The sequence below is a fragment of the Corvus cornix genome, chromosome 4A, assembly GCF_000738735.6.
Source record: "Corvus cornix cornix isolate S_Up_H32 chromosome 4A, ASM73873v5, whole genome shotgun sequence".
In the NCBI taxonomy this organism is placed as follows: Eukaryota; Metazoa; Chordata; class Aves; order Passeriformes; family Corvidae; genus Corvus; species Corvus cornix.
This window is the reverse complement of record NC_047058.1, coordinates 3,814,277-3,839,782: the sequence shown is the minus strand read 5'-3', so window position 1 is coordinate 3,839,782 and position 25,506 is coordinate 3,814,277. Positions and strand designations below refer to the sequence as shown.

Below are 25,506 nucleotides of genomic sequence, written 5' to 3'. Positions count from 1 at the left end.
ATTGTTTTTATGAGACTTTAAAATACTTTTCATCTCTGTACTAGAATTACTTTTCCATATCAGCAGATGAGTTTACCTGAAACTGCTTTTTGTACCCGGAGTTGATTTTCCAAGTCACTGTTGCCCAGGATGTGAGTTGTCCAAACTCTGTCCTTATCTCCCTTTCAGGAAATGGTGTGGAACCTTGCAGCATCTTATCAGAGACTTGATTTTGTGAAAGCAGCAGTTGCTTTTGTGCCTTCTCAGAACTGGGGTCCACGTACTGGGGTTAAGTAAAAATATTGCGTTAGCATTTCTCAGCTGGATGTGAGTGCTCAGAGATGCTCAGCCTTCATTACATCCCTACGTGGTGTGCACGCCTTTGGGATTGGCATACTGGCACTGGGGGATGTTACACCAGCTCAGCTAAAGAAGGTGGTAATGTAATAATGCTGATTTGCTTGATTAAATGAGGCAACTTTTTTTTCTCTGTAAATTTCATCCTAATCTTGTTTGTTGCTGTTTGAGTTCTGCTGTTTGTTTTGAGCCCGTTTGTTCCATAGGAACCATCACTGGAGCTGGATTCCCATTCCCATTCAAACCTTTACCTGAGCTTGGTGTTTCTCACAGCCACTCCAAGAAGGAACAAAATGCATTTCTCTTGCAGTGAAGAGTGTAAGGAGGTCGTTGTTGCTTGAACCAGAACAAGCAGCATCTTCATGGCTTGGTGGTTCCTGGGGCATTGACTCAGGTTTGTTTGAGGTTTCACTTGCCATGACAAGTGATTTTTACTCTAGATATTGCTTCCTGCCTGTGCTGTGCAGCTGAGGGTAACCTTACCCACATTTCAAGGTGGAAGAATGAAATGCAGCTGGAGGAAGGTCTTTATAATCACGACCAGACAACCTGGGGGCGATCAGGGCTGCCCACCAAGTGAATGCTTGGATGTGGGGTCAGAGCAAGGGTGCCGTGAGCCACCTCTACGAAGGTTTTGCTGTAGAAAGAAGGGGAATTTTGTTTGTTTCAGCTGCAGCCTGCAAACAAGGTTTAGACCCCACTTAGGGTGCCCCTCATGGAAGGCAGATATTTTGAAGTCTGTGTCATGGACATGTTGCTGTCTGGCTCATGGGGAGCAGGGGAAGCAGTGTGTGGAGCGAGGGCCAACTTCCCTCCCATTTCCACAGTTTCACAGGAAGGATATTAAAGTGCTGATGGCTGATTCATTGTGCTTGTTCTCAGGAAGCCACCTGCATGGTAGCACTTCTCCTCCAGTCTCATCTCAGCCATTCCACACAATAAATTACTGTCAGTCTGTGGTACATCTGCACTGGGAGCTTTCAGACCTCTAAATATTGATAACACGTGGCTGATCTTGCAGTGTAATAAATGATCAGTTAATGTGAGGCCAGAACAAAATCATCTTTCCAAATCTCAGTTCTGACCAAATTATCTTAGTCCTAAGTACCCAGGGAGTACATTAAGCACAGAATTGGGTACAGCCTTGTGCTGGAGCTGGGAAGGCTGAATGCTTTGTATAGGGAAGGTGGACAAAGGGAATATCAGCCCTGTTTTGCAGCCTAGGGTAGGATGCACAGGAGAGGGAAGGCCAGGGTAATGCTGTAGCTGATGATTGGATGGGACACAGTGAGGCATCCCAAGGGTGTTGGGTCCCCCCATGTTCTGCTTTTGCCGAGCAACCTTGGAAACTGTGTGGTCCACTTAGCACTAAGTCATTCTTTATTAAAAACAACATAGGCTTATTGAGCACTTCCTTTTCTGTCTCACTGCTTTTGAATATGTTGTTGTGGTTACAGTAACCAGTCATGCACTTTTCTGAGCCATTAACTGGTAAAAGCATTTTCTTTTTACATCAAGAAGTGATAAGGGCTAAGTTATGACCTCCTTGAAAGTGCTTTCCTGTGGGGAACGGTCTCCTGCTGTCAGAGAATACATTTGCTCTTTGAGGTCAGGCTCTTCATAAGTGACTCTGTGAGTCTGTCCTTGTTTACCCTGGTGATAACCAGAAGTGGCTCCAGTTCTGTGCACTGAGCCCCTGGACACATCTTGCAGCCTTCTGGTGAGGGACTGTGGTGGGACCAGGAGAAGGCATGCCCAGGGCAGAGCTCGTCTGGGAAACTGCTGTGGGGGTTTAAATTCTGCTTTTTCTTACCAAGATTAATTTTTGCAAGGAAAAAGTTGATAAAGCCCTGGAGATCTTCCTTACAATTGGGTTGCAACAGTCACTGCAAATCTCCCACTTGACTATAAAAAACCACTCTGCTCTTAATTGGGAAATGTGCTCTAAGTGCATAAGGGGCAACATTTCAAACTTGCTGGGATCTGAAAAGCATCACGAGAAATCATTAAATAAAGCAGATGTTTTCCATCTGACAGTCCAAGGATAGTGGTCAGACCCTTTAATGGAACTTAATGAGACACTTAGCAGTTCATTTCCTACTGCTCCTGGCTTTGCTCACAGCCTCCCCGCCAGGTGTGGCATCCTGCAGCACAGCTGGGAAGGTCACTAGGTCTGTCCCATGTGGCAGTGGCTCCAACCCGGTGCCTGCCCACAGTGGCATTCCCACACCGTGTTAAGAGGGTCTTCTCCCCCCAGTACAGTTCTTCTGACCTGCAATGATGTTTTCTCTGCAAAGTCCTTGAAATATTGGGATAGTTGGTGTTGTGCAGCAGAGCAGAGGCCCTTCCTTCAGAGAGAGGAAACCTCTTCCAGCAATCGGCTTCCCGTCCCCACCTCAGGCTCCTGCTGTGGTGGGCAGGCTGGGAGCAGAGTTGGGGTTCATCCCACACCAGTGCAGAGGTAGGTGGCAAAGGCAGGAAGCAGCACTGGGAGCAGCCCCCACGTGGGAACTGGCTGAAAAGAGGGGGCCAGGTTTTTTGGGTTGAGGTGGAGTCACTGCAATCAATCCTGGCAATATTGGGTCTGAAGATGAGTCAGGACACAGGGATGCATCAGGCTCTCCACAGGTGCAATTGCGTGTTAAGTCAAAAGGCAGTGAAATAAAAAGGAAAATTCTGTGCAGATTCTTGGTAACGATGCCTCTTCCTGAGTCCTTATAGTTTGGAGGGTCACTAAAAATGCTGATACTTTGCCTTCCCAGTCATAAAAATAAATTTTTTTTTCCCTACAAAGGGCCAGGCAGTAGAGCAGATGGAATCAAGAATTATTACAGCTCAGTGTTAGCCAGAAGGAACAGCTGAGACTAATCAGCTTTCATTTAAAAGTATAGCATTCCCACTAAGCTCTTGTTGCTGCTGGCTTTATATTCTTATTCCTATTAATCACTGCTATTATGAATTTCAATGGATGACAGCTCTAAGAAGATCTTTGGGGAACCAGGATCAGGGATGCTCTGGATGAGGTACTGTATAAGGACATCTGCAAAACAGGGCTGTTCATCCATAAGGATAAACAAAGACTTCAGGAAAGCAGGTTTCAGCAGAGAAAGCTGGGAGATAGACAGCTGTATCCAGAAGAAAAGCTAGAAGTTTTGATTTCTAAAATTTCTGAGGAAAGATTAGGAAAGTAGTATTATGGCCAAAAACCCACCATTTCAAAATGGCAATTTCAGTCTTTCTGTTGTATAATAGCCTAAATGTAGCATTTTAAGAATATCAGGAGATTATTTCTAATATTTTGTGTTGTGAAAAGATACAAGATTTTGATGTTCTTCATACCGATTTGAAGTAAGAACAGGTTTTGTAGTCCTGGTGTTTCCCATGGGACTAAATTTGTTTTTATTGGCTGTAATAATACCTTATCATGATGCAAAAATAAGTGAATGAGTTTTGGGGAACACTTGAGAGAAGGCTGCAGAGGGGCTGGCAGGGCTCAGGGCAGCTCTGGCCAGGCTGTGCCCAGCTGGGGATGGCACTGCAGGGGAGAGCCCTGTGCTGGGTAAGTGCAGCACATTGGATAGAGCAGAGCTTGGAAAAGGCTGGGCAGAGCTTCTGTACCACGTGCAGGACAAGAGGTTTGGGCAAATGATGTTCCCCAGATGTGTGTTTGATAGTGTTTGCAATAACCACCTTTGGTCGGCCCTGCTAGATGGATTTCTTGGGAAATAATAACACTGTGCTTTTGTTCATAGCAGGCACTAGAGATAAAGTTGTGTCGTTACATAACATTCATATGACTGAGAGATGATAACTTGCTCTAAAAAAGGTAATTCGTGAGCTGGTGGCCACTGGAGGCCTGTATGAAAGATTGTGAAGATACTAGAACAAGACATTGTCCTGCACACCGAAAGACTTCACATTATAAATTTAATCAAGATAATCTACCTTAGTTAAAAGGAATTGATTAAATTCCTGAGATGGCTAGAAATACGTATTTTATGCAGTTGCTCTCTTGATCCCCTGTTCAGCCTGTTAGTGAGGAGTAGGAACTCTTACAGGCTCTGTAGGAAGTTGTACTGGACACTTCACTTTCAGAGCCCATGGAGAGATCTTGCCACGTGAGGAAATGACTGAAAATTCAGAGAGGATTTTTTTTTTTTTTTGAGCAGTCATATTCCCTTCAAAAGGACATTCTTGAAATCCATTGTAAATTCCTGGTTTTGGTCAGCAGCCATAGAATATTTCTAGCTTTCCCTGGTCTTATTCAAATCTGGAACATAGAAATATTTAACTGGGATTGTAGGGAAGTTTGTAAAAGTGATCACTGGAAAATCTGGAAAGAACAAGATAGATCTCATCTCTTCTAGGAAGAAGCCAGTTAACAGAAAAAGAAATCCAACCACAAATAAAAGTTCTTAAGTTTTGAAAGAGGAGACATTAAAATAGCAGTGACATTTGTCTCCAATCTTTCCTATGCTGAAGAAGAGATGAAAAAGAAAAGTTTTCCTTTTATTTTCCAAATATAATAATACAATAAAAATAGGTCATGCCATTTAGTCTGAAACAGGCCATGGTTTCAAAAAATCAGTGCTTGTAATTTGTGTGTTTCTTGTGGGTTTTATCACTCAACACCCACATTACCTAATTATATACACCTCAAATCAAAACTGAAGAATAGCTTGCTTATTAAAATCTGTCATTGCTGTTAGAAAACATGTCACTGCTACACATTTTGTTTCTGTCACCACCACTGCCACCCCAATACCCTGCTTGTCCCCTTCTACCAGTTACGTTCCTGCGTGGGTGGAAAGGGGAGAGCTCAGCAGGCTTCTCCCACAGGGAGAGGCAGCCCCTGGCTGGATCCCCTCCGCAGAGCATTTAGCAGAGCAACGCCCAGAGTGTGTGGCATGAGATCTGCATCTGTGCCAGCTTTCTGATCTTCTTTCTTTGGAGGCATTAATTACCTGTTAGCTCACTTTTCAAAAGCATTTGTGCTGCTATCTTTCATCTTTTCCCCTTGCTCTTATGCATACTCTTTCATACTTGTCACGGAGGAATATTGGGATGGAAAACTTTTATCTCTTCCAATATTGGATTCTTCTTCACTATGTTATTGCTGTGTCTGCAACAACCTAATTTCCTCCTCCTCTGTACATACCTTTATTGCTGAGTTATTACCCAGGTAAATTGTCTCTCTTGTCATGCTGCCATTTGACACAAGGTGATTAGTTTAATAACAGGGGTTATTTTTTAGAAGCTCCCTGGAAAGGCTGATGGACAAAGGTGCCTCCCACGTGTAGTGCAGTGTAGCTTTATTATAACTGCATTTCACTCCTTGGCAGTTGAGCTGAACCTTGGATACAATTCCTCAAGTTGAGATATATTGCCCAAGAAGAAGAAATAGCAATGAAGAAGCGAAGAAGCCATTCATTAAAGCTGAGCAAATACGGACAAAAAAATGCTAATATTCACTTGATTTAAAAAATAAATTAGCTTTAGCTGTTTTTTCATCCCCCTTTGGCATTTATTTTCCAGAACTCTGCATCCCATCAGATTATACTAGTGTAAATGTTCTCAGAAAGCTCATTTTTAGCTAGTATACTGAATTATTTGTATAACCCCCAGAGACCAGTTCCTTGTAATTACACAAATAGAATACTTGACTTGTAGCTACACACTGTAACTGGTGCAGTGGGCAACTGGTGATGCACATTAACCACGTTTTACTGGTATAGAGTGATCACCAGCAGCTCCTCCCACTGATTTCCCTTCCAACACGCCATGGACTCATTTTGTCAAGGGATGGAGAAGCTTTGTAGTACAGAATTGATGTTTAAAACCATGGTAGCACCTTGCTGCTGGTGTAGCCCAGTTCCCTCTTTTTGCCAGCCAGGTGCTGGTGCCAGCAGTTTGCCATTGCCAAGAGCTTAGTTCATGCAGCCAGCCTCAGGGTGAGAAGAGCTTTATCAGGTAAAAACACCTGAAAGGTTTCACTGCCCTCTTGGCCTTTGCAGTCAGACAGTGCAGGTGGAGGTCACCAAGGTGTTGCTAGAGGAAACTCTCCCTCCAGAAAGCAGGAATAAAGTGCAGAGGGTTGGTCTGAAGATGTAGAATCATCACACAGTCACAGAATGGCCTGGGCTGGATGGGACCCTGAAGATAATCTTGTTCCAACCCTGCAAAGGGCAGGGACACCTTCCACTAGTCCAGGCTGCTCCAAGCCCTGTCCAGCCTGGCCTTGAGCACCTCCAAGGATGGGGTGTGCCCTGCTTTCCTTGGTATGCAGCTTTTCTAAGAAGTGAGAGGACAGTGCAGTTGCTCCAGTTGGAATCTGTGGTGGATGTAAACAGGAACGTGATGTGAGTGTAAATACAGCAGCGGCCTCCTCTTTGCTGGGATGAGAGCTGCCTTCCTGCAGGCAGGAGGCTTGGACCCTCAGCGGCTGCTCCTGAGCCTTTTCACTTTGGAAAAGGCAGATGTGACCATGATCCTTGTGGAACTTGAGACTGGGCACTCCTCTGCTAGTCCTAGCTAAATCCTGCTGCATCTTCTGAGTGGGAAAAGTTTTGCAGAAAAATGCAAAAGACAGGTTTAGCAATGTAGCAGGAGATGGTAAGGACAAATACTGGGACTATTTCAGGGCATTTTTTGGGTTTAAAAACCAATAAATCAAGAGCCTCAAAACTTGTCTTGCCCTCAGTGTGCAGGAGAGCTTGCTGGAGTCAGCAGAAGTACAGAAAAAGTCTGTACTAAAAACAGTAGTGGTGCAAGAAGTGTTCTGGGGTTTTAATCCATGCTGGGCAATAAATTCCTCATTAGCCTTGGGCAAAACATGTAAGAACGAGGTTTTCATTTCCTTCTTTGTGAAAATGCTCATGTGGGAATAACATCTGAGTGCTGGGAGGTGCTGCTGGCAGACGAGTTCTGTTTCTGAAACCAAGGAGCAGCACAGGAGCCAAGCGTCGTGATGCACCGGGAACACACATTCCTAAAGCACTGCAGCACTTCCAGGGGTTTACTGGGAGTGCTGAAGTTGCTACTGAATCTAAAATGCACTTCAGCTCTAAGGATTTACTTTTTTTAAAAAAATGTTGAAATTACATCACTGCTGCCTGTCTCTGCCATGCTCTGCTCCCCTTATTTCCTGCTGCCTCTGATGAATATTTTTCATCTTTATCAGGTGTTTTTTTTGATCTGGAGTTTTTTAGGGCAAGTAGGTCCTTCTTGCATGCCTGGGATATGCTCAGCATACCCAGAAAACTAAGAGTAAATGAACAACAGCAATATTATAAAGGTCTCTGATGATGAAAGGCTGATCTATTTATGTGCTGTGGTAGAAGGTAGCCCACTAATGGATTAAGACTTATGAAGGGATAATAAAACCAACTTAATATAAATACTTTTTTTTTTGTATCAGTGAGAATGGAAATTGGGGGGTTTAAAGGGTTTAAACCTGTTGTGCTTTGCATCTGTCTGTGTGCCTGTATTGTAAAAGTAGATTATTAGTAAATCATTGATCCATATGCATATTTTAGAGGTATCGTATTAAAACCCCAGTGATGAACTAGTCTATACATCATTCAATTCTTAGGTTATACGCCTTTTTTTATATATAATTCACATGAATGATGTAAAAATATATAAATCATTTTCCTGGCTGCAGAAGTAATTCAGCCCTTTGCATTCTTGCATCACACTGGCTGCAGCTGCTGGGAGCAGGAGAGGTGGTTCTCTTCAAAGACTATTTTGTTCTATGCACACTTCAACTATGTAAATGTGATTACACTCAGATATTATTTAGTAGTCCTCATTTTCACAATGGAGTGCAAACATGCATTGCTTCTAACAGTTGTAATCACTGTTGTCTTACAAAGCAGGAAATTGCATACAGTGCTTTGCTCCTTTTAGTATGTTCAGCTTCCCAGAGTGTCCCCCTGGGAAATGAGTCTTGAAGTCATGAAGAGACTTGTCCCGGGCCACTCTGGGAAGTGTCAAGCTTGAATTGGGCAGCTGCAGTGTCCTGACCCCAAACGGTGCTGGCTGACTGGAAAGGTCAGACGAGGTGGTGTCCACAGCAGAAGATGACATCCAGACCATCACTTGGCACAGCTCTTCTGTCTTTTTTCAGTAATGGTAAGGTTTCAGTGACAGCAATACATGAAAGATGGGCTCTGCTGTAAGGACAGAGCATCTTGCTTTCTGTGTAATTCCCTCTGTCTCGACAGGTCCTTGCAGTCTGGGTGTTGGGTGGGCAGCTGGTTGGTTTAAGCTAGACTTACATAATTCATTTGGGAGTGAGTTTGGCAAGCCTGTTTTAAAAAGTGATGTTGTAGGCTGGCAACTCCTGTCTTCTCTCATCTGAGAAAACTGGAAGAGACAGCTGTGATCTTTGATGGGATGAGGCATATCAAGAGCAGAGAACACACTGGTGCCTCTGTGGCTGCTCCTCGTCATGACCACTCAGGGTTCAGGCAGGCAAGGGAGCATCTCTGGCTACTCCTCGAGATAGTTTTCTATCCCCAAAAACATGTTGCAGGAGAAGCAGATACATGGAAGGAGACGTCTCAGGAAGGAGACTGCAGAAGTGCAGTCTCAGCCCTGCTGGAGCAAACAGCAGGACTGGAGCAGTGGGGACAGCCTGGAGGGAAGGTGATGTGTGCCTGAGGGGCAGCACAGCTCCTGCTGGGTGTAGGGAAGCAGGACTCCAACACAGGTCTGTGTTTGAAGGGTAAGAGGCTTCATGAGCACATCCCTGCCAGCAGAAGCAGCCCCTGGAGTGCAGTGGCTGGGTAGCCCAGGGGAGCAGAGAAGAGAAAAGCTGTAGCCCCGGGGGACTGAAATAACTCAGGGAATGCCCTGGCCCTGTGCTGGCCTGCTCAGGTACCTGGTAACCCTTCACACAGCTCTGGAGGGTGTTCTGCAAAAGCTGCTGGTGTCCTGCTCCTGTAAATGGGTATTTAATAGATGGGAATTCCTGCCAGCATTGTCTGAAATGTTCTCTAGTCCAAGCCTAATGAAATTCCATGTGAGCCCCATTGCCAGTCCTGCTTGTTCAGACCTCCAGTGCTTTGTTTGAGACAGTTGTGTGAAAAACCTGCAGCAGCCCAGGGAGCAACACCTATTAGTGAGCTGGCTGCTCTTCCCATTACCAGATACTGTTTTAATTTACTCTGTACTTTGTCAGAATTTAAGATTTTCAATATATCAGTTTTCTTTCTCAGGCTGAAGTTTGTGGGGAAGTTTCAGCTCTTTTCACTGCTATTATTTCCAATAAGTAGACTTGGAAAATACTTTCTATTGTCCATTAAGTCAGAGCCTTGGTATGGGACTTTCTTAAGTCTCCATAATATCTGAGACAAGAAATTTTCATTTGCTCTGAGTTGTACTTTTGCCCTTGCTGTGGGGGGAAAAAAAAATAGAGTTTGACTTTGGCATGAGCTGTAAATCTCTCTCAGCAGATATCCAATAAAAACATATTAGGATTTGGCAGATAAGTTTTCCCCAAATGAGTTTGCTTTGAGCAGTAGAGCTAGGTGGATTTTTTTTTTTTTTTTTCCCCTGGGACACTTGGGGAAAAGAGAAGAGAATGGCAGCAGTGGTGCAGGAGGGCAGGAGTCAGAGTGGGGAGTGGAAGCAGCAGGTAGAGAGAGGCTGGTGGGGCAGAACATTTTCACCTCACAAGTGTGCTTCTCTCTTCCCATGCCAGGTTTCTTCAGTTGAAATGTGATTTTTTGGTCTGGAAAGCAGCTGACTTAATACATTTTTAGTGCTTTCTATTACTTTGCACAGATGAGAAGCAGCATCCCGGGTTACAGAGTGCTGCTCTCGCTGCAAACACAGCAGCAGAGGTGGGAGGCAGAGGGGTTCCCCCCACGACGCCCAGCCAGGTTTTTATGTGTCACCCAAGCTGCTGACTCCAGCGTAGGATTCTTTCTTCTGCTGTTCACTGTGTAGCAGAGAAATGTCAAGTTCCTGAGAGGATCCTCCCTGTGTCCCTGTTGCAAACCAGTGCTGTAGGAGCCCAGGGAAGAGGGCCCAGTGTGAGGCAGGGGTGAAGGGGGGGTGGCATCCAACCATGGCAATCTTGTATTTTACCTCTGTTCCCACTGTGAATATTTTGGTTGTCTAGTTAAGCTCTCAGAGAATGCAAATTTGTCAGTGGCAGCTGTAGGAGCTTGATGGTGGAAGAACAAAGTAGGAATTTATAATGTGCATATAATTGTAAAGAGAAGGATTTTTTTAGTGGAAGATCAGCAGTAGTGCAGAGTAATAATCATCTTAAAGGGTGACTCTCTAGAATTAGTTGTTATTTTGTTTGAGTCCTTTGAAATGGTTTCCATACTATATAATTATCTTAAATTTTAAGTGCTTCCTGCAGTGATAATGCGTGCATTCTTGCATTCTTATGTAAATGCTTTAGCGGTTCCCAGTGTCGAATTGGAAATGTCATTCAAGAACAGGTAATGGCTTTGCAAAATCTAGAGGAAGAAATTAATCCTTTTCTTCCTCATCATTTTCCAGTTTGCATTCTGGGCTTTCCTGGCTGTGTTTGCAGCTCTGGCAGAAGCTGCTTTTCAATAACAAACATCCAGTGGTGGGAGACACTGAAGTGAAGAGCTGAATCTCCCCAGCTGGAGCTTAAAAAGACAAGAGACCAGCAGACAAACTGTTATAACCTGCAGAAAGAAAATAATTAGTTTGTAGACCCAATTAATCCTAGGCAAAGCCACTTAGGAATAATTCTGAAAACATTTCACTGTAATGAAAGTCCAGGAATCCCTGCTAAGATGCTAATTTTTAAGTGGTGTTGCTGTGAACACAAGCAGCTGGTCCCTCTGGGCACCGTGGCCGTGGCAAAGCTGGGGCTGGGATCAAGGGCCGGGCTGTGAAGGTTTCCTGCAGGTGCTGCTGTACCCCGAGCTCAGTCACTGCCTGGGGACAGTGTGAGTCAGGCACACCTGGGGACCCCGAGCTCCAGCAGCCCCAGTCTGTTGTACGTTGTTCCAGTTCAGCAAAACACCCCGGGCTGTGAGGGGTTCAGAGATGAAACCCCCAAGTCCAGGGAAGAGTTCACTGCCTGTTACGCCACAGACTGTGCTGTAGCTGTGGCAGATCCTACAGATGCAAAGGCAGTGCCTAAAGCAAAGTGTGGTGTCCAGTCTGACTGCCCTGAAGGTGCCGTGCGGGGATCCAGTGATACCCACGGGTCCCTCTGGGAAGGTACACTTGCCTGGTCAGGCTCTAGAATATTTTGCAAGAGGGAGAAAAGGAAGGAACCTACAGATTCCCCATGAGGAGAGCATCATCTGGTGATCAAGGGTGTCACTTACAGCATAAAGCTGGTCGTGGTGGAGGCTGTACTTGAACCAAAGAAACGAGACAAAGAGTTCTGCATTGTACAGAAGAACAGCGGTTAAAATACGAGGCTTGAAAGGCACTGTTTTTCACTAAAAAGCCTGGGCTGAGGGATTTCATGGCAGACCAGGAGTTCAGCCACACACCTTCTAGCTTCAAAGCAGGATTTTTGTCTACCTTTGCTGAACAGTTTGGAAAATTGACATAAATTCTTACATGTCATTCACTTTCAACAATTTAGAGGTCAGTCCTGGAGCACTAACTCAGGCAAATTCATGATTCATTTTAATGGGACCTTTGCCAAAATAAGACTGTGAGGTTTGGGGGCTGTTTCCATGAAGGGGAAAGAAATCCCCATAAATACTGCAAAGCAAAACCTCTATCTTGGATGTACCCAAGGTAATTTCTTTCCATTTCAGCCATCAGACTCCCAGTGCCAAGGCTGATCTGGGGCAGACTTTCCCTGGCCTAGACGAGAGCAGAACTGAAATCCTCTTCTGTGCAGTACTTGGTATTAAAGCTCACTTAACCTGTCTCATATGGTGACAGAGTGGAACACTTGGGGCCACCTGGGGACAGCCTGTGCTGCTCTGCTGAGCTGTGACATCCTGGAACGGACCAGTCTAGCTAAGGTCTCCAGCAGAGCTCACAGACTGGGCTCACCCCCACAGTCACTGAAGGAGGAACCGGGCAGCACCTCTGCAGCTCAGTTTGTGGCGTGGTAGGAAAGGCCTGGCCCCTGTCTTGCTTTTGGCTGTGACAGAGTTCATTTTCTTCTCAGTAGCTGGTACAGTGCCCACTTTGGATCCAGCATGAGAATCCTGTTGGTAACGCAGTGATGGTTTGCTTGTGGCTCAGTAGTGCTTAGCCTCTGCCAGTGAGCAGGTGCACAGAACCCAGGAGGGACCACAGCTGGAACAGCTCACCCAAACTAGCCAGGGACATATTCCATGCCATGGAATGTCATGCTCAGTATTGAAACAGGGAGGAGTTTCCTGGAAGGGACCAGCTGCTGCTCAGGGATGGGCTGGGTGTCAGTCAGCAGGTGCTGAGCAACTCTGTTGTTTTTCTTGGGTTTACTCTCTAACCGTCTCCTTTTTCTTAGTAGTGTCCATTTTACTTTGTTTCAGTTATTAAACTGTCCTTCTCTCAACCCACAAGTTTTGCTTTCTCTTTTCTCCATGGTTCTCCTCCCCATCCCACTGTGAAGGCAGGGAGGTGAGCAAGTGGCTGTGTGGTATTTGCTGCCTGGGTTTAAACCACAACACCCCCATCAGCTTTGCCACTGTGGCTGCAGGAAAACTCCAGTTCTGAACTTGCCAGCCCATATTCTTTGTGCAGACTTCAGTAGGCAGGTGATATGATTCATCAGCAAATCCCTAAATCCTTGGTCTGCCATGCCTTCTTTCCCCAGCCTGTTCCGCTGTTTGTTAGGTTCAACAGGAACAACAGGTTCCCTGGACAGTGAAATGGAAGATGAGCCAGTGGGGAAATTGAAAGATGATCATCTTTTCTGATGGACAGGCTCAGCTTTATACATTCAGTTGCAGGCTCGTTTTGCTCTGCTCTCTCCCTGGCTGGCTGCAGACAGGTGTTATTTGCTGACCTGGAAAGAGAGAACCAGAATTCAGAGGCAGAACTGATCCAAGGCACTTTAGATACCGCAAGAAAAAATACAACAGTAGTTTTCAAACTAAACCTCGGACTTGGCTTTCAGATTCCTCCTTGTAATACAATGCACAGCATCTGTTAATCTCGTGCCAGAAGTTCTTTAACTGTGCTTAAAAGGACTTCCTGAGGCAGAGATACAAGGTTTAGTTTTAAAATCAAAGTGCTCACATAGTTCCCTTTTTGTATGATTCAGGGACAAAGATTTCATTTAAACCCTTCTAAATCCTTTCAGGGAGCTCCCTGTGTGTTCTACAGGTAACACTGTCAGAGAAATTGAGATTGAGATGGAGACGGAGATGGAGGTGGAAAGGGTTCTTTGACTCAAATTCTCAGAAAGCCCCAGAGGCTTGCTGGTGCAGATGTCTACGTCAGGTAGTGGTCATACCTATGTTTGAATTTAGTGTTTTTTCTAGTTTTTTCACTGTGAGAGAACTCAGAACAGCTCTTCTGTTGAAATGTTATGATACAGAGATCTGCAGTGTTTGATTCATGGAGCAAGTGTCCCTCAACATTCCCAGAAATCTGCGATTGCAGTCCAGGCTATCTTAGGTTAGGGTTTTAAATTGCACCTCCCAGAGACATTTGGGTGTCTTCCAAGCTTAAATTAGGTTTGCAAGTGTTTTACCAGGGACCTGTTTCTCCTCTGCTGCTTAGACAACAGCAGCATGGTGTCTCCCAAAAGTCTGGCTCCAGAGTAATCTTTTACACAGCCATGGGGCAGCAGGGAGTCATAAAACAGCCAAATGACAGACCTTTGCAACATCCATATCCCTGTGTGAGAAAGAAAACAGAGCTTTGTAAGCTTATCTGTGTGCTCAGGCAGTCTCTTGGAAGGACAGGGCTTTCTGTTTCTCAGCTTCATTGCCTTGCTGGAGGCCTGTTGAGAGGACATGCAATACCCAGCCCAGTCTCTAGACATTAATGGCGCAGCCACATCATGGAATGAGGTATTTTCCAATATGTTTGCTTCTTTGTGCATTATCTGTCTAGCTGGAGAACCCTGTTTAGAGCTACCAACTATAAAACCAAAAGAAACTGTATTTTGGAGGCAGCTTTGTGGGCCTGTCTGATGTGTCAGGGTCTGGTTTCCAAGGGGACAAGGAGAGGCGGAAGGGGGTGTTTTCTGCCTCCTCATCTGACCCAGCTGTTCCCAGGGACATACTCAGGCTTTGCTGGAGAGCACACTGCAGTTCCAGTGCTGACTGTGATGTGAAACTTCCCGTTTCTCCAGCTGCACAGTGCCAACTGCTTGTTGGAGCAATGCAGTGACTGCAGTGCCAGTGCACGATGTCCCCGAGGTACACCCAGGCATGTGGCACTCCTGGTACCTGTGCCCATGCAGGGGAGCTGGGCTCTGCTCTGCTGCACAGCTCTTCTTGTGCAAAGTGCTGGAAAACTTCCCCAGACGTAAAATGTTGCTTACAAGATGTGCGTGTATGTCACAGAGAGAAATTTAGCCTATTTTCTGCAGAAGTGCCCCTCCTTAGGTGGGGTCTTTACCTGCTGAAACAAATGTGTTCTACCAGTCAGCATCAGCTCTCAAATAAAGTCACTCTTACAGCTCATCTCCGTTGTATAATCCTTTATTACCTTGTTATTAAAAGGTTTTGCCATCTGAAATCTCTCAAATCTCACAATTAGCCTACATCTCCAATACAAACATCCCTCCGAGATCCTCTTAGCAGCATACAGTCAATAGCATCATTTAGGGAGGGTGGGGAAATTCCAAAGAGCATCACTGGTCTATATCAAGAAGCAGGGTTTGGCTGCCAGTAATGCCCTGGCACTGTCAAACTACTGAGGTTTGAAAAACATCCACCCGTGGCATTCATGAATAAACAGATTTCAGTAAATCAAGCTCATTTGAAAAGGTCTCATTATCATTTGGTCACATAGAGGTGCTGGTTTGCTCGGGGCGGAGCTAACCAGGTCCTTGAACCTGGGACATTCACATTATTATTATTATTACGCTCAGTCTTTTATATTTACACTTTGTAGTAAGCAAGTGAGCTGAATTAATAGTGACGAATATCAAATATCGTAGATTTCTTAGCAAGATGTCTGTGTGTCTTTGCAGGCTACCTGAACATTAGGAGCTAACCAAAATGCAGTAAAGACATGGGTAATATTTGCCTTGGTTATAATAAATACATTTTGGATCAGGTTCTGAAGGAGTCACTGCTTTTGTTGAGTGTAATGTCCTACTTAAGTTTCCCAGCACTGGCATTATCCATGTTAACAATTACGCTTGCAATGTAATGCTTCAGAACAAAAGCCTAATTCATAGGCCTGCTAGTTTGGTGTTATTTTTTAGTATATAATGCCAGTCCAAAAACTCTACCGCATTTATAACTTTACCAAGCTTTACAGGGGGATCCCAAATACGTTTGGCAGTGTTGCTGTAGGGGAGGCAGTGCCCAGGGCTGTGTGGCGAGAGAGCACAGCGGCCTGGGGCACTGCTGGGGGCACTCAGGGAGGAAAGGACAGAGCCTGTGCTGAGAACCCGGCCTGAGAGCACAGACTGAACCGAGTGATCAGCTAAGCCAGAGACCAGAAATACGCATCCACATTAATAAAGCATACAGCCAAATGGCAGGGCTGGCCTTTCCTGTGGAACAGACTCTCAGCTGACAGCGAAGCAAGAACCTGTTTGATGTAGTGTGGCATTATTCCTTCTCTGCAGCTCCTGCTGTTATTTATCTTCCACTTGCAGCTCCTCACAGTCACTGAACAGAGGCAATTTCTGGTGTGCAGAAAAAGAGCTCGTTCAGCAGCATGTGAGCTCTTCCTCTGGAGCAGACCCCATCTTTCTTCTTTGGTGTCAGCAAAGCGGCAGGTGGAGGTTTGGGGAGGTCCAGGCTGAGCAGAGGCTGTGCTTGGGAGAGCTGCCTGCCCAGCCTGTGGGTGGAAGAGCTCTGCCTCCATGAGTTTCCCATCAGAAACATAGGATGGCACCTCAGCAGAGCAGCAAAGAACAAGGGGATCACTTCCACATCGATTTCCCCACCTGCACTCAGAGCTCTTGTAAAGACAGGCTTTCAGCCCGGCTCAGGTTACCACAGAGACAGCATACCCTGCTATCACTATTCCCACAGGAAGGATGGTAGCACTTGTTCTGACTCCTGGTAATTCAGCTGCTCTTCCCCAAAAGAGAAAAAGCTTTGTGTGCTTTCGTGATTTTCCATAGAATTTTAGGAGCATCCACTGCAAAAAGGGTCACGTCCCTGGTTGTAATTAAAGAGACGGATTTAGAGCTCGCTGCTAACACTGATTAGATTATTGTTTTCCAGCCCTTTAAGATAAATCTGCATGAATTCACGGGTGTCAGTCCAAAGGAGATCTCTTCCATCTCCTTAGCCCAGGGCTGGTGTCCTGTATCTAGGATACAGCAGTAAATGCCATACTCTTCTAATTAGCCCTGCTGCTTCCACAGAGCCTGTCTGGGGAGCTCTCCAGTGCTGGGAAGGCTGGACCACAGAAGTGCCAGGGGATTGTTTGGTGATGCCGTGTCCAGCATTGCTGGGCGTCCTCTGCAGAAGCTCACAAAACCAAAGGAAGAGCTGGAGGGCAATTCTCAGAGGAACAAACCACGAGCAGTTTCCTGAAAACAAGGGACTTGTGTTGTACCAAGGCTCTGGCTCCTCGTAGTCCGTGAGATGCCACTGGCCATGTCCAGCAAATGGCAGTGGGCTCAGGGCTTGGCCATTGGAACAACTGGGATGAAGGGCTGTCTGTAACTGAGAGCAGAAGATGATCCCCACACTTCAAAGGGATTTTTTTCAACTTAGATCTGTTCTTTTTTAAAAAGCAGTATGTGACACACTTAAGCTGAGGACATTCTGCTCAACAGCTGTGTTGGAGAGATTTGACAATACCAGGATTTGATGTCAATTATAACTGCTGGAAATCTGATTGCAGTGTCTGGCAGGTTATCTATGTAATAATGGGTTTGTTATAAAACAGGTTGCTTAGCATCTTTGGGGCTCTCTGCTCTAGCTCTGGGGAAGAAAGCCGTTTGAGCTGCCTTTTGCATCTTTCTCCCTTTAATATTTAAGCTTGGATACACTGACTAATCAGAGGGTCAGAAATACCACAAAATTGGACTATATTTATCAGAGACACAATTTAAAAGATAGAGAACTTTTGTACAAATGCACAATAGTGAGGCTGAGCAACAAAGACCATTTTACTTTGTCATAAGACAAATGACTGAAAATATCTTACCTCTGTTATGCAACTCAATGGTGCAGCCTCTTCTTAAATGTTACGTTTCAATTCTGGAAATGATAGAGAAAAAAAAAAAAGAAAGAATTCAGTGAAGGGTAATGAAAATGATTAAAGGCACCGAGAAACTTTCATATGAGAAGAGATTTAAAAAGATTAGGCCTGCTTAGTTAAGACAAGAGATGAATAAGCAGAGGCACGATGGAGAGATGTGGGGTAATGAATGGCACAGAAGAGGCACACTGAGTACTTTTATGTGCTGTTTTCCAAAATTAAAAGCTGAGAGAAGAAAGCTGTAAAAAAAAAAACCAAAAAACCAAAACCAAGAAATGTGCTTATGATAAAAAACAACAACAGACACATTTTAAATACGTTTTCCGCAGTGCTGGATTCACCTGTGGAAGCCGCTGTCGCAGGGAACAGAGATAATGAGCTTAGGAAAATTATGAAAAGGATTGGCTGCTCTGGGGAAAACTGTGAGCCTACTGAGAGGAAAAGGGAGTTCTCTTGTAGTTTTCAATGGGAGCACGATTCAGCAGCTGGCACAGTCCCAAGGCTGCTGGAATGATCTGCCAGCTCCAGTGGCTCTGGGTGTTTATTGCACACAGCTACCTGCATGGAGAGTGACCTGCTGCAGCTGCCTGTGCTGCTGTACCATGACTCGAGTTCTCCTCCAGGCCAAGGAGGCGGGATTTCTCCCAGCATGTTTTCAGGGAGCACATCTTTTCCCTTTCCCCTTTCAAGAGCCAGGCAGGTCAGGCATTGAGCAGCTCTGCTGGGGCAGCTCTCGGTGCTTTGCTCAGCCAGGAGGATTTCATTCCTATGCTTGGCTCAGTCGTGTGGGTGGGAGAATGATGAGAAAATGTAGCAGATCTGATCCAAGGTCCAGCAAGCTCACCACCCAAAAATGATCAGTGCACATACCTAGAGAAGAAAACTTGATCAGTGTGGAAGTACAGGGATACTTTCATCTCCCACTTTTCATCTGGAGATTACCTTAGCCAGAGGCTGTAGTGGTGTAAACCAGTCCTTGACCAAACCTGGCAGGGCATTCCAGGAATCCTTGGGCTTTATCATACAATACAACCTTGGATAGACATAGGGAAAGTTATTCTAGTTTGGTTTTCTTTTTTACTCAAATCGATGCCTACATGAGTATAAGTGTAAGAAGATCTGTCTCCAAAGAGGCCTAATTACAAATGGACATATAGGCTTTCCTCTGCAGTTTCTGGAGCAGTAACAGGGATTCTGTATGTGGGAAACAATAAAAATTAAATATGATATTAAATATGATTTTAAAAATGGCTTCTAGGTAATAACAGAACTGTAACACACACATTGATCTTCTCTGTTAGTCTGGTTTAAAGCCTTCAGAAAACCTGACAGGCATTTACTGCTTAATGAACCTTCTCAAGTTTCACAAAACAGACAATGTTTAAAGACTAGTTTCTTCCTTTTATTTTATTTGAATTCTACTGATTCTGAACTAGGACTGGCAAGTCTGATGTCCTAAAGCTGCAGCAATTAAAAGAGGGTAGATGCAAGCATTAGGATGTATTCAAATAAGACTTGATCCTTCAGGTAATGGCAGAGGTTTCCCTTACAATGGTTCCAGGATCATCAGAGGTGAACATGAGGCAGAAGAGAAGAATTTGGGGTAAAGTGGATCTTCTGTCCTCCTTATTCACACCAAGTAAATTCTATGTCAAAACTTGGTGGGATGGATTAGGAAAGAGACCTGTGTTTGACATCTGTGGGGTGGAGTCCTGGGCATCTTGCAGAAGTTTTTAGCCACAATACAGGCTTTCTCCAGCAGGATTGATTTCCTCTGCAGTATTCAGAAGAATACCTTCTTTCTGTATGTATCATGCCTTAGTTCTCTTGCCCCAGTTAAGGAATGCTTTAGTTAATCAACACAGTTGAAAAAGTGAAGCATCACCAAAAGACAGGGGAACAATAATATGATTATGCATAGTTCCTGTCTCAATTAAATTTCAGCATTGTTTACAGTCATTGAGTCTTTTCCCTTGGGTCATCAGGCAGTGCATCCATTCCATGGGCAGAGCACACTGAGAGCACACCCAGCTTTAAATAGTTGGTTATTGATGTGCCTAAATGCCACTCAAAAATCTGGGCAAAGATGACTTGGACAGCTTTTCAAACTGAGTCACTGATAAGGGTAGAAAAAGAGTAATGAACAAAACTCACACCTCTAAAACTCTGTATTTGTAATTAATATGTTTTCTACTTCAGTTCACTGTGGGCATTTTTCCCTGAGTTTGTGCATTTGATTTGCTGTGCAAAGGAACGATGTCAAGGGAATCATTACAGGATCTTTTCAGTGCTTTTCTCATAGATTCAGAGAATACCTAGTGACAACCTGGAATCTTTCTCTGGAGATACTGGTTATCCAGCTGCTTCCTTGGGCTCCATTGTACTCTTCACAGAAGCTTTGTACTAAATAATTTTACACATCACTGACAGTTTGTGTTTCACTTGATAAATTCCTGTTTATTGCACTAGCAGTAAGGAAGATCCATGCTATGGAGTTGTTTGGGATCACTCTGCAGGAAAACTTTGCCTTCCTATCACTCCTGTCATTAAGTCGTTTTCCTGAATAAATTCAGTGTCTCTTCTTTATATAATTTTTGATCTAATTTCTTCCTTCCATGGTTGTACGGCCAGTACAGATGAAGTGAATTCAAGGGGAATTACACTCTTCCACAAATCCCTCTTCATCAGCAGGTGGCTTGTCTGGTAGCAGTTAGTTCGGCCTTACTGAGGGCTTTGGGCTACCTGCAAAGTCTTTTTGAAAACTCACCTGGAAGAGGCGTAGCCAGAATGATGCTCCTCACTGAGCTGATCCCACACCTGTCTTCAAAGCCCACACAGCTTTTTGGGTATCATCTTTTGCTGTGACTGACAGTGTTGTATACAGTCACAGTTACACGGTCAAAGAGTCCCACAAGATCTGTACGTACTCAGATTGTGAGTTGCTCCCACTGGCATCACCAGGATTCCTCAAAATAAGTAAACTTAAGCAAAATGGACAGCATTGTGAGATTGGAAGCTATCTGTGGAAACTGTGCTATATCTGATACAAAATACATCGCTTTAAGGTAATTGTCATTTTCCATTGCTGTAGCAAATGGCTTTTGGTGGCTCAGGAAATACTGGCTTCAGTCTTCTCACTGATGATCTAAAAGCTGTTATTTCTGATAACATTGAAGTTGAAGTATTCCCATCCTGTGCTGTTGATACCGCTGCACGTTACAGGGTGATGATCCAGAGGATATACCATGGAACATCACATGCCAAGATGGAGAAAATCAATCTCTGTTAATAAAAAAAGGCAGGCTCACTGGCGCAGAAAATCACTGCTCTGGAGCCTTAACGAGGCTCCTTCAAAAATTCATGATTATAAAATGGAATCCTGGGCTACATTATAGTCCTGAAAGAAATTGGGATATGGAGGGAAAAAAATCCAATTTTCATTAAGTGGAGAAAATAAAGGATAAATTCCATACGCAGACATAGCCATTGATCACAAGGAATATAATTACATGCTCAGTGTGTAAGAACATTTTCCAAGTTTCCCAAGTACACAATACTTTCCTTGAATACTTTTCAAAGTTAATTTTTCTTTTCTTGTTGTTTACTCATGCCTCTAGCACTAAGTCCATCTGAACAAAATCTGTGATTGTTCTAATAAACTGCTTTAGGGTAGCTTCAGGATACTCAACCTGCAGTGAAAGAAAGACATTGAACAAACCCAGTCTTGACCTCATGACTTGAAGAATTTGGTGATGGCCTCTGCTGATGGTATCCACAATGCAAATTCAGTATGCAGTAAACAGCCGAGAGCAAACGTCTTCATCCTCCCTCTGTGCACTGTGCTTCAGCCATCCCCACGAGAGGCTCCTGTGATGCCACACTCTTTAAATACCTGCCTTACAAGCAGGTTTCCCCTTTTCTGTTCATGGGGAGGCTGTTCCTGCATCAGAGTCATTTGGAGCACAGAATAATTAACATGCAGTCCTGCGGTGTAGGTGGGTGTGATGGCTGATAGTTTGGAGGGGCTTTGGCTTCAGATACGTCTTCTGCACAAATAGAGCAGGAGGAATTCCAGCTTCGCTCTTATGGTATTTTAGCTTTCAGGCTTGGCATTCTGTAGTGCAGCTTGAATTATTTTAGATACAATCTAGTCAGCTGCCTGGAAATACAACTACTCTAAGTGTATGCCACGAGGCCTTTTTACCGTATTATCATACACCAAATTATTCTTTTTTAATTATTTTTCACATATTCAATGCAGCTACAGACTTGTTCATGAAGGAACCTTTCAGTAGTTCAGCTGATCAGCTCAAAACCAAGAAGCAGCCCCTGACAGTTCATCTCCTTGCTTACTTAAGCGTGGCTGAGTCATGACTACAGTGAATCCAGCACTTTCTTTTCGCTTTTATTTATTCATTCATTCATTCATTGTTAAGAGTGTATGTGTGAGGGGCTTGAGTGACTGCAGTTTATGGTCATGAAGGTGCCCTCATCAGTGACTTTTGAGGTAAGCAGAGACTGAAATACTGTTTCACAGAAATAATTAATCTTCATCTGTTTTGTGTAACAATGTAACCCTAACACTGGACTTTCCGGAACTCATTTGCATTATTTTCATTGCAAGGATGGACTAAAAGGACAGCTGAGGGACAGAAAAAAACTGGCCTTAGAATTCAATAGTTATATTTATAAATTTTCCATAGGATTGACGATGTGAGCTGGAAAACATCAGTGTTAATTGGGGCACTCGGCCCTCTCCTGATTTTAGCGTGCTCTTCCTCAGTATATTAATAAAGAATTTGCCAGCAGAGATAACATAATGGCCAATTTGCAGTTGCTGCTCTGCACTGTATCTTGAATTGATGTGCTCATAGAAGTCCCGTCCGTACTCAGTTGGCTTGGCACGCAGACTTGCCAAGCTCAGAAGAGTACATTTTAATTGGAATGCCCCCGTGCTGCCATTCCTTTTTCAGAGCTTCCTCTGCAGTTCTCCTCCCTGGCTCGTTTTGTAACGAGTAGGAAAGACATACATTGGATTAAACTGAAGGCAAGGGATGGGTGGGAACAAACTCTTCCTAAAGGTGAGCAGCTGTTTGGTATTCAGGAGCAGGCAGAGCACTTCAGTTTCTGCAAACAGCTCGTGTGGGAGCTGTTTATTTGGCAAGGAGGATGCCATTCCACCGGGCAGCACCTTGCTGAAGCTGCAGCTGCAGCCTGGGAATTGGCACGTGTCAGTCAAGGGAAAGGGGCACAAATCTCTGCCAGCCCAGTCCAGGGAACGAGGTGTTCTGCTTTAGTGCCTGAAAAACTGGGAGGGAATTTGGCTTGATAACTGAGCATGGTATGGAGGGGTGTCTGTGTTTCTGTGCTGTTTGTTGTGAGGATCCACCCCCTTGTAGCTCCTGCAGAATCCCGGGATGCTCCAGGGAGCGATTTTCCCTGTGGTGCTCGTGGGGTGGCTGGCAGGCTGGGCTGCACCAGCAGCTCGGTGTGGGGCTGTGCATGGGCTCAGCCACGAACTCACAGGAGCACAGCACTTCCATGAGGGCCCAGGGAAAACCAGGAGTGAGGGAGGGGTTTGGTGTCTTTCCTTCTGTCTCCCCACCATTCCTGGCCCTCTGTGTCAGGGGATTCTGGGCTGCTGCTCATTCCGAGGTTAACTTGCTTCCTGAGAGCCCCACAGTAAGTGTTCCGGTTCTGTTTGCAGTCTGACCCTCTGCTGCTGTGTACAAGCAGGCCTTTTGTACCCAAAACAGCTCCAAATTACTGTACATAAACCATAATCTTCCAGTGGGAGCACTGTAGTTTTCCATTTTGCTGCTAATTGGATGATACCCTTGCAATAGTCTTTGTTACCATGGCTGGTGCTGGGCAGGGAACAGTGAGGGAAGGCTTTTATGCAAAAATCTTACAAAAATGCAGTGACTGTCCCCATTTGACAGCAATTGAAACCAATTGTCAATTAACTAAATAACAACCAATTAGCTTAACGGAAAAAAAGAAGAAAATTGCTTGCTTCACATTCTTTGTTGAAGCAAATGCCAGTCAGAGAATGGGAGCTTTTTCTTTCTCTTATAAAGGCAAAATGGCAAAAGATGTGCAGAAAATGCAGAGTGGTGGGTTTCTTTTTTTTCCTAATACCATCTTTTTCTCACATAAGAATATTTTAGAAACTAGATAAGAATATCTTAAGCTCCTGAGACATTTAATTTCCTGTGATATTTTAAAATCAAAATTACAATCATTATACGAGCACAATTTTTCCTCCTTTCTTTCACGCCTCTGTAGGGTACTGTAAGCACAAGGGCAGCTCCACTGCAGCTGGCTGCCTTCACAAGGGAAGAGCAGCAAACATCTGGCTGCTCTGTGGTGCAATGACAGCCACGATTGAGATGTTAACATTTGCATCACCAGACGAAACCCTTCTTCTTCCATGTTTTATGGACTTCTACAGTCCATAGGTGAGATGTTGCCAGAACTGGTAATGTTCAAAACCCAAAGGACCCAGGGCTGTGGGAAGCAGCTGGGTGGGGCTCTCAGGACTGGTGTTTGATCTGAGATCCCTCTAAGAGCCATGTTTCATGTCTGTATCTGTTTTTGAATCTGGGCAGCAGTGCAGTGGTACTGATTCAGTCAGGATGTTGCACGGGGAGAGCCAGCACACCACCGGCAGGAGGGAAAAGGCTCTGTCCTGGCTTATTGCTCTTTGTTTTCACTATCAGCTCAATACCATCCCCCCAAAAGACACAGTACAATCCAACAGGAAGGCTAAGGCTTGATGCCACAGCTGTGGTGCAGTCCTGGAGCAGAGGTTGATGTCTGCAGAGGGTCTCTGACAGCTGGGCTCTCGTGGATGATGCACCAGGCAGAGGAGGAGCAGAGATGAGACCACAGAGGCAGCTGCTACGAGCTAACTTGATATTGCTGGGTTAGTAAAGAGACAACCATGAGCAAATGCTCATGGCACACTGGCTTTGGATTGTTACTGCACTTCTCTCATGAGCAGCTAAGGCCAGCAGTTAATGCACAAGGGCGTTCGGTGGCCTCACTTCCTGCTGATAGGGCTGGACCACAGCTGGTCCCACGGAGCTGACACAGGTCTGTGTCTGCCTAATATCCATTAGTTGCATCAATCAATAAATCTTCACTTAGACTTTTTACTCACTGTTCAAAAAAATCTTATTACGTTCTACTTAGAGCTGCTCACAGCATCATCTCACAGGTTTCAAATTGTGTTACTCTTTTGTTAATACTTTTAGGACCTGTGTTTCATGATTGGATAGCTGAGGATGAGAGGTATGACTTCTAGCCGTTCGGAAAGCAATGGACATTGGATGCTTTTCATTAACTGATGTGAGATTCGGCCCTGCACGCATTGATCTGTTGCTTTCTTACAGGAACACTTTACACCTGAATGCAAGTTCAAAGAATCAGTATTTGAAAACTACTATGTGACATACTCTTCAATGATCTACAGACAGCAACAGTCTGGCCGGGGTTGGTATTTGGGTCTTAACAAAGAAGGAGAAATAATGAAAGGAAACCACGTGAAGAAAAATAAACCTGCAGCACACTTTCTTCCAAAACCCTTAAAAGGTAATTGCTTGGGTTTGCTCCATTTATCTGAACTGATGCTGTCTTGTGTCAGTGTTTAATTGCTGTGCATATATAATTGACACGTCCAGCTGCTTATGTAACAGGAGTGTAATGTGCTTGTAACATGGGGTTGGTCTAAGCAGAGCTCAAACAGGTTAAATCACAACTATGGACAGTGCTACTTCTCTGTTAGTAAGGAAATGCTGATTTTTATCAGCTAAGGTCTGTCCTGCCAGGCTGTGTAAGTGCGGTGGGTAGGTGGCTGGTTTA

General features: G+C 44.6%; 1 protein-coding gene and 1 long non-coding RNA gene across 7 annotated transcripts in view; one reads left to right on the top strand and one right to left on the bottom strand.

Annotated features, from left to right (window-relative positions):
* Positions 1-25,506, top strand: part of FGF13 (fibroblast growth factor 13) — a 239,730-nt gene that overhangs the window by 209,829 nt on the left and 4,395 nt on the right. For all 6 annotated transcript variants that reach the window (XM_039571908.1, XM_039571909.1, XM_019287776.1 and 3 more), the window contains one exon: positions 25,038-25,236. In XM_039571908.1, the coding sequence (XP_039427842.1) occupies positions 25,038-25,236 (199 nt within the window). The remainder of the gene's footprint in view (positions 1-25,037; positions 25,237-25,506) is intronic.
* LOC109145041 lies at positions 4,825-21,128 on the bottom strand. Its single transcript, XR_005604674.1, has 2 exons — positions 17,587-21,128; positions 4,825-13,297 (listed from the first exon to the last, which is right to left on the bottom strand). It is a non-coding gene; the product is annotated as an uncharacterized LOC109145041 (long non-coding RNA).